Here is a 9,715-nt window from a genome sequence, read left to right as displayed (position 1 = left end):
CCTATGATGGTGTGATGGCCTCAGTGGACAAGGGAAGGGCAACTGCAGTCATGTGGCTGCACTTGTGCAAGGCCTTTGACACGGTCCCACACATCACTCTCTCTAAATTGGAGAGAGATGGATTTGAATGACGGCCTATTTGGCGGATAAATAATTGGTTGGACCATCTTAGCCAGAGGGATTGTTGTCAACAGCTCTATGTCCAAGTGGAGGCCAGTCACAACTGGTGTCCTCCAGGGGTCCATCTTGAGACAAGAGCTCTTCAACATCTTTATCAATGACAGACAGTGGGACTGAGTGTATCCTCAGCAAGACTGCTGATGAAATCAAGCTGAGTGATGCAGCTGACACAACAGAAGGGTTGCCACTGCAAGGAACCTGGCCAGGCTTGAGAATTGGGCCCACAGGAACCTCGTGAGGTTCAACAAGGCCAAGTGCAAGGTGTTGCAATTGGGTAGAGGCAATCCCAGATTTGCATACCAGGAAGAGGATTCACTTAGAGCAGTCCTGCAGAAAGGCACTTGGAAGTTCTGGCAGGCAGTCTGAACAAGTCGGTGGCAGCCCTGCCCAGGGCAGGGAGGTTGGAACTCACTAATCCTTAAACTTCTTTCCAATGCAAGCCATTCTTTGATTTGATTATTCCTATGATAAATACTTTCCGAAGCAGACTTCCATGTTGTGCTTTTTGCACATATCAGAAAGCGGTGAAAAAAATGCCTCTACGTAGGTCATCGCTCCAACCAGTTTAAACATGGTGCTGTTTTTGATTGAGAAAATAATGAGAAAAATGATGATCGCACCCACATAATGGAGACAGTTCAGAAAGAAACAGATCCTTCTCCAGTGTAAAAGCGGCTCTGGTTTAAAACAGAAATCCACATGCCCTACTTTATCAGGGGCATTCATAAATTAGTTACTGCAACGGTTTCTAAAAGTTACATAGATCACAAATAACCACATTGTTTTCAAGAACCTTTATACATCATCTTTTTTTAATTAGATTAGCTTTACAAGCAACTTGAGAGCTCTTTCATAATGAACACTGCTTTTCAAATTACACAACTTTATAGGCAACCTGTAAATGAATCCTGAATTTCTTTGCCTGCTATAGATAAAGGTCTCATATTTTACAGCTGGCTAACATCATGAATAAAAATAGCATTATGAAGCTTCGTCTTTAACCAGGACTAGACACATACAGATCATAAGACAGTTTAAAAAATATTTTTAAAACAAGGAGCTGCTTGGTGATGCTCAAGACTGAATATCCAACCGACATGAAATTAAGAGTTTCTAAAGGACACTGAAGAAATGGCTGACCTGATTTGTTGACCCTATTGTAATGACTTACACAGAGTGTAAAATTAAGCACTTTTTAAACCTGTCTGGCAAGCACAAACCTACAATGTGATTAGGATTTGATACGCTGTGTATCTGCAGAAGTTTGAATTACAGAGGGACTGAAATGAGTTTAAAGGCTTACGCTGTACATTTCTAAATTAAAACCAACCAAACCTCCATTAAAGAAGTATTAAGGATGAAGTAAAAGAGGTGGCCTTTTCGCTTGTTTCACTGATATCCTAAATGCACTGCAGACCAGACAGTAACGAAGATTTGCACTCCTTGGCCAGGTTGGCAGAGGCACTTACAGTAAAGGTATCCTATCTGTTTTTTTCTGGGAAGAAACGAGGAAAGAGGAAGAGAATTGCAAAGGGCAAGAGTGTGTTAAGAAAAGGAAAAGTGAAATCAGAACAAAACTGGGATTTCCACTGGTTCTCCTAAATGATATACCAATACTGAATTTTTCCCCCTTCTGTCAGTTTGTTACTAAACAATTAGCTTTTTTTCATGTTTTACATGAACAGTAGTAATCTTTTTAATAAAAAATTACTGAGCTTTCCATAGAAAAGGTCTCTAATTGAATACAAACTATACAGATGCTAAAATTGTCACAAGTTGTAGTATATACAGAAATATTTCTGTACACTCACATTGTTTTGGCTAAGTAAGGAAGCAAGGGACAGACAGAAAACTGCAGTGGGTTAGCTGATCAACCCCCTAGCTCCTATATATACGAATGCAGTCTTTCATAGGTTTGCTTTTGTTTTCTGAAGCTTTTAAAGCTCAGAGGGAAAAAAAAGAAGAAAAAAACAAAAGAAAACAGTGTCCAAAACATCTCTCTCTTAAAAATTACAATACCTAAGTTCCTGCACGTCACTTTATTCTGTGATGTCCCCTTCTCCATCAGAAAAATGAAAACAAAGTAAAAGAAAGCAAAGGGTTTCTTACTAAACGTGTATCTCAGTGTTGATCAGAGGCAAGTTCCTTTTTGGGGAAATCCTTCAGCACAGTGAGAATCTAAAGATATACTGCAGAAGGAGCCTACAGTGATGCGCTTCACCTTCAGTGTGCTGACCATTTCCTTGACGCTATATGATAGATCAAGGTGTCAACTTACTTAAAGACTGCATGGGACAGCAACATTTGGAAAGGACTTTTTTTTTTTCCCAAAGAGAATTTTAGATATTCTATTAACTTATATACAAAGGAAAGGGGGATGGCAAGTATTCTTTAGAAAAGGGAGAAAGCTCAAAATTTCTGTCAAGTACATAAGGAGGTTCTGGGTACCTCTAGTAGCCTAGGAAAGCCCTTGTATGTTCTTGTAACTTGATGGTATTTACCAGGTCCCCAAAGCCAATGACAGCAACCGATAGTGTCAAGTTCACTTAGTGCCAGTCACTTAAAAACAAAACAAAATAAAAACAGAACAAAACCAAAAACAGAGACCGAAACTTCCCCTCTCTGGATTCAACATACAAAACCACAAACTGAATGTTACTAATAGCAAGATATTGATTTGCTTCTGTTAATAAGGTTCAAGAGGACATAGTCAAAAAACAATACAGCAGCAATCTTTAAAAGTTAAGATTAGTGTGAGATATGATATAAAACAATCAGGTTTTTAGCTGGTAATTAAAGTGCTCCTTCTCTGACTTAAGGTGTAAAGAAAATTAAAGTGATTATCAGTTACTGGCAACCCTTAGATTAGGTCTTTCATGGCAGAGGAGAACAGTATGAACAGTTTTACAAAAATAGATTCATGTTATTTTGGAGAATACTGTAGTTTTTTCTTTTTTTTTTGTTTTTCCTTTTTTTTTAAGACTCAATTTTGATAAACTGTACCTGGTCATACAAAAATTACCCAAAATTCAAACTTTTACCATATAAAAAAAGGAGTGATGAATTCGATTCAGCTGGATGACAGGTCTGGCAAAATATAAGGATGAACAAATTCTATGTAGGGCACTTGTTTATGTCCAGATGCATATGTTGTTCCTTACTGATTGCTTATCTTCTTCACATAAGCAGTCACAGGCCTGGAGTGACAATCACATAGTACAATGCTTCAGCAGTCAAAAAAATCTTCTATTTGATGCAACATGGAAACACTGTATGCTTCTTTATTAAAACGTTGGTTTGTTGTTGATTTTCCTTTACCTTGTTATTCACATTCAAAAGTTAATAGATAGCATCAAGGTTTCTCAGGGAGAATAGCAAGAGGAGTGGCTAAAACAAAGGCTTATAAAACGCCTTTCCCAACCGAGTCAGAAGGTTTATTAAGTTCAACCCTCACACCTTTTTCACCTGCAGAAAGACGAAAAGGAATTCAGTATTATTTTTCGGCATTTATCATAGTATGGTCTACAGAATGGCTGCACCACTTTCCAGCTTAGTTTTAAGATGATCTTCAAGGATGACCCAGTACATACGATCCATCCAAATACATATTTCTGTGCATCTGCTTTGCATGCTGTGCTCTGGAAAGCCAATAAGCTGTGGTTACTTGTCATCTCCGAAAGCAGGCATTTAATTGGCTGCCAAACAGAAAGCTGGATACTTCCCATCACATGTGCAGTTTTGAAATTAACTACCTCGACCTTTACAAAACTACAAGAACAGCCTTTTAAGATCTGAAGTGGCGATCCACTGTTCTGAATCAGAGTATCCACAGTCTCTGGGTATTTATCTTTGTAAAGAAACACTGAAGGATTTTTTTTTTTAAATGCAACATCCCACTTGACTCAATGCTAATCGTAATCATAATAATTCACCTCTTCCATCCTAAGAATTATCCTGAATAACTTCAAGTATACCCCATGAAAACACTAGCAGACACAATATTTCACATCCATTGGAGGTTCACATATACTTGCATGGCTTTAGTCAAAAACTGAATGCTCTTCTATTTAGTAACTATAATATCAGTGAAAAACGCAAAGACTCTTGCACAATTCTCGCTAGGGATAAAGAGTAAACACTGCAATTTTAACTGCAAATAAGCCTGCGATTGGGATAAATAGGAATAACTGGGTAATAGGAATCTGTTCTAGAGCAAACCAATAGCAAAATTAAAGCTTCCCCCTTCCTTCCTGAAGTCCCTGCAGCTGAGCGGCATACCGCAGAGGGAGGGGGCAGAGTCCCTGCTCCCCCGAGCTGCTTCCAGCAGCCAAAGCTGCATGGAGACAAACCAAATGGCTCCAACTGTTCTCTGGCAGCTTTATAAGGCACAGGGTCACATGTGCGTGACGTGAAGGCCAACTTCCAGTGACGACACACTTCCCGCAGAGCCCCACAGGGCCAGGCATGCGTCACCAGCATTCCCGATGGCCTGGGAGTGCCACTGCCACCCTAAGCTCACCCCGACCCGTGCCCTTTGGCTTCTTGTCCTTCCCTGCGAGCCAGGCGGGAGCGGTCAGAGTAACGCCGCTCCTAAAGGCGCTGAGCCACGAGTGCACCACAGGCAGTGGAACTGCAGTCCCAATACTACAGATGTTCTCCAGGCACCGAAAAGCTGTGAGTAAAATCTGATTTGGAAGTGACTGGGCCCACGTGTCCAAAATTGGCCTTTTCAGAGCATTCGGCCAAACTGCTGAGAAATATGCTGTGCGTATGTGCACCTGCAGTACACCTGATTGTGCTTTGCTCTTACCACAGCAAGCACAAAATCGTGATGCATTTACAAGTACGACAGAAGTCCCAAACCATTTCTCCTTATAATGCTAATTTGAACAGGAAAATTAGATCAGCTTCCTCTTGAGGGAGAAGTCAGAAAAGGAAAACAGATGCCTGATATGTGGAATTGAAAATGGAGGAAGTCACTCCATTCTTTGATCGCAGATTTTAATTTTAGGTTTTTGTTTCTGACAGGGATTCTGGTCAAGTCAGATCATCATATCCTATCAGAAGCATTTACATGGCGCTCAGTCCTGTGGTGCATTTATTAACCACCACTCCTACCAGAGCGACACGGGCAGGGAGAGGCTGCATCCCCCATTTGAAAAGCCCGACCAGCCTCAGGTCCCAGAGGAAGTGTGTGCAGAACAAGGAGCTGACCTGGATTTCCCAAGTCATGGGCTAGCCGCTTAGCCACTGGATCACCGTCCCTGTAAAGCCTGACTAGATGACTTATGCCTTGTTTTTTTCTCCCCTTGTTGTGTAGAAGGTGGGCTGAGGACATGAGGCTGGACTGCTCAGCTATTCTTCCAGAAAAAAAAAAAAGCCCCAACCAACCAAAGAACAAGAGATATTAACAAGAGCTTACCTGTTAGATATTTTACTTTAGCTCGTGCTCTTTCATCTGCATCAAAATACCACACTGTTATTGCGTACCTAGGGAAAGGATTAAAAAAAAAAAATTTAAAAAATTCCTGAGCCTTAAGGAAAAACATTACAGTGAAACACTTAACATAAAACTCAATGAGACCATACTTCTGCAGTTCAGCAGAAGAAACCTTTCATAAAGAGAAAGCAAGCAGTAGGCATTGTCTGTGAGTAAGCATTATCTGAACAGCCACTGAAAGGGTGACGCTGACACTGTAAGTACTTTTCCCCCCAGTGAGTTGCTATTACGGCTCTTGCCCAGAAACCAGGCACTCACTCTGCCCCATGACCTCATCTTTAGCTCTACTCGGTCAAGTCCATTGCTGAGTCACACTGCAAGAAATTGTTTTTGGACATTTGCCACAAGGGAAAATTAACTGCCCCTTCTTACACAGCTCCTCTGGTTTTCCACTGCCCACAGAGGATTTAAGTGTAAAATGCCAGCTATTGAGAAAAGACATTAAGGAGCTTTAGAAAATGGCATTTCACCCTCTGCTCAGAGCGTAGAAGGGGGAAGGGAGAGTGCTGCAGCCTTGGGAAAGGCTCCGAGTAAGAGGACGTGCAGACTGCAGTTTCAAATTACTTCTTGCAGGGGTACTTGTATTATCTCAGTGCCCTAATTAATGTTCAGTGCTACGTGTGCAACAGGAAGTTTGGACCAACAACTCCAATGATTTATCTATTAACACAACCTGGCAGCGTTTACTCAAGATGGCAGGCAGTGAATGCAAGTACATTTAGCATCATTGTCTCCCCTAAACAATAACAAAAGGGGCTTCAAGTTCCATCTTTGACTCGAACTGGGAAAAACCCTTAAAATACTCCAAAGAAAAATAAGAGATTCATGTACTGATGGTTATTACTGACCCCCAGTCCTCTCCCTGTTCCCAAACTAAGTCAACTGTAGAGTTGAATGGAGAGTGAACTTGACCATTTGCTACCACCTACCTCCTTCCCAGGGCAAGCAGGCATAAAGCCTTAGCACCTTGTCAATCTTTAAAAAGCACAGCACTGTGCTAGTGACAATGGGAAAGGATCACAAGATAAAGCCGTTACTGAGTGACAACACAGACAATACTCCCAGGCTACAGCAGGGTCTGTTAATGGCCAAGCGTGGTCCTCTCCAGCTCTGTTGAGTACATGTTCAGCAATTTCTGATGTTTCAAGTACCGTGGCCTACCTACTCTGGCTAAGAGTGTGTTTTCTCCAAAGTATGTAATAAAACATGGGTACAAACTCAGCAGCACAGCAGAAGCCTAATCAACCATCCAAAGAAGGAAAACCAAAATTTTTGCCGTACTGCAACTGGAACTTGACATCCAAAAGCCTAGGATCAGGTCATAATTCATAATTTCATTTGTTTCCCATTGGGATTCTCTCACCTTTTGCTAAAAGAAGCATCATGCAATGTATCCAAGCCCATCAGTCCTACCTTGTAGCAAATGCTGGCTGTACTTCATGAGGGTTGCGGCGATCAGACCAGAAGAATAGCAGTCTATCAAATTTGGGTTCAATGTCAGCAAATTGGGCTTTACCTTCTGGAAATATCCGAAGGATGCCTCCACTTACCTACAAATTAAATATTTAAAACCAATGCATTAAGTATATAGCAAGACATCAAAGTACCAAATATCACATTTTAAAGTACTTCAGATGCACAGAGCTGAAATTAAAGCCTTTAACACACCCAGTTAGCTATATCCATTTGCCAAATCTACCTAAACCACTGAAATGCTAGGATAATCCTTATTAAGAAGTCAGTCACAACATCTACAGAGAGTTTTAAACCACTGATAGCGAATTCTTAGGCCACTCGAACGGTGCTATAAATACTTATCTATTCTAAACCTCATATCCGGAATAATATGAAGATTTGTGCTGATCTGGACTACACTGACACTTTGAAAATAAATGCCTCATCTACAGAACATCTCCCTAACTGCAGAATCAGAGGATAAGGACGTCCAAGTTAACCTAATGTAGGAATACATCCAGGCAAAGACAGAAGGAAGAATGTGAACAAAGCCCTGCAGCAAAGACACGTTAGCAAGTATACGTAAAAAACGTATAGAAATAAGTTGCATACCTTGGCATCCCAGTCTTTATTAAGATAATATATACATGTAACACATCTTCCATCTCCGTTTGGGTTATCAACATGGCGCACATATCCTGTTCCATTGCCTGGGTAACAAGCCACCATGGCCTACAGGAAAGGAAGCAAAAATGATGATTAATTTTTCTCTGGTGGGGGAAAAGTGTACATTTTATCTGTATTAGCTACTACGTAATCTACACATAAGCAACACATAAATTGAACAAGAAATCACAGTAAAATCTTTTTTTTTTTCTTTAAATCTAAGTTTTCGTTCTAGGTAAGAATAGAACACAAACTGGTATCTACAACAAAGGCATGAAACAAACTGTGTGGAACAGTGTTAAGGCATTGCAGGTGGGGCTGCTCTCATGTTGTGGGTAATAGCCCAGACTTGGCTCCCTTGACTGAGATACAGGAGAAGGTAAATGTCTTATACATAATTAATGCTTCTCATGAGATGGAGGCTGGTTTTCCAGACTCGAGTTCACAGACAGCTATCCTTTACATCTTACTGGTTCTTTTTTTACCCCTCATTTCTACTGTAAAGAGTTTCTCCGCAAAAACAAACAAACAAACAAACAAAAAGTGGTGTAAAACTTTATTTTAGGAGGCTTTATAAGGCAGCACAATTAGCCCACCTTACTCAATTACTCCAAGTGCATTTTTTTTGCTTGTGTTTTCCACTGTACATAGGAGGTCTCTGAATCCCTGTTGAAATAAGTCTACATGCACAACAAAAACATCCTTTTCATTCAAGAAGTGAGAAATATAAAAGAGGCACTGAACAGCGAAATCTAATAACCCGAGGATATTAAACCATTTCCAGTACAGTAGTACTTCTACCTACATAAATTCCTATGCCACATTGTTCATGATGGAAAGACTACTGCAAAGTGATTTAGTCCATTAGAATCCTGACACGTGTATGTGCACAGGAAGCAAATTGGACATGCTGCTCACAGATGGTCTGATCAGCTCAATCAGGACCCAGTCTGCAAGCATGGCCCATTTGTGGAACAGCACGTCTGCACATCTTAAGGCTTTTCCTGGATAAAATAGTATTTCCAGGCTTTTGAAAGAGATCAGAACTAAGTTTTCCTGGCCAAGGAATTTCACATGTACCCTGCCATCACAGTACTCAGATGTCTGCAGAAACAACGTAACTTCCACGAAAAGCCATAAGGAGAATTTCAGGGAAATGCAAGAAAGCAAAAATCTGATATACTACTGACCTCACTGAATATTTGGTTTGGGGAAAAATAATTCAACTCAATGATACCACTGCGGATTTAGCCTGGTTGTTACGATTTGAAGTTAGACTCACCCAGATTTGCAAACTTCATCGATAACACTCTTCTGTAAAATATCAACAATAGTTTTCCCATTCAAATACCTACTGCGAAAACGTAGTCCAAAGTTATTTCAAATCAAGAGTATCAGTACTCTTTTTTTTGCTTCTTTATACTCCAAATTTAATGTTTTTTCTTAATGGTAATGAGTAAAGCTTTCCAGTTTGCATTAGTTCCAAGTAACTGCTCTGAGTAGGCGCAAGCAGTAAAATATTTGTACACAGCTTGTAAACAGAATGGATTTTGCCACAGCAGCAAACATTTTAAACCTTCATTTACAGATATACTGCAATAAGAGAAGCAGCAATGCTTTGGTAGATCTTTCTAGGACCTAAGAGAACATAATGTTTGCCAAACTCTGTCCACATGAAATGGAACTACTCTGACACAGCATTACAGTATAAATACTCCAAAGTACAGCATTTAAATATACTTGTAATTTCAAGGTTAGGCATTTCAGCTTCTCAGTTCCTTTACTGTAATCACAGTGTAGTCATCATTACAGCTCCCATGTTATGTAAACATACTATATATACACCAAATAATGTGACCTACTATTTGGCAAAGCCATTACGTATCAGTTTTGCCGCAGGAAGATAAACCCACA

General features: G+C 40.2%; 1 protein-coding gene across 1 annotated transcript in view; it reads right to left on the bottom strand.

Annotated features, from left to right (window-relative positions):
- Window positions 1–962: 962 nt before the first annotated feature.
- EGLN1 (egl-9 family hypoxia inducible factor 1) overlaps window positions 963–9,715 on the bottom strand; it is a 30,271-nt gene continuing 21,518 nt past the window's right edge. Inside the window, exons 2-5 of the mRNA XM_015284393.4 lie at window positions 7,748–7,867; window positions 7,094–7,230; window positions 5,603–5,670; window positions 963–3,645 (exon numbers count right to left, since the gene is read on the bottom strand). Coding sequence (XP_015139879.3) covers window positions 3,581–3,645; window positions 5,603–5,670; window positions 7,094–7,230; window positions 7,748–7,867 — 390 coding nt within the window. The 3' untranslated portion in view covers window positions 963–3,580. The remainder of the gene's footprint in view (window positions 3,646–5,602; window positions 5,671–7,093; window positions 7,231–7,747; window positions 7,868–9,715) is intronic.

This window comes from Gallus gallus, chromosome 3 (assembly GCF_016699485.2).
Source record: "Gallus gallus isolate bGalGal1 chromosome 3, bGalGal1.mat.broiler.GRCg7b, whole genome shotgun sequence".
Classification (NCBI taxonomy): domain Eukaryota; kingdom Metazoa; phylum Chordata; class Aves; order Galliformes; family Phasianidae; genus Gallus; species Gallus gallus.
The sequence above is the reverse complement of the archived record's forward strand: the minus strand, read 5'-3'. Positions and strand labels throughout refer to the sequence as shown.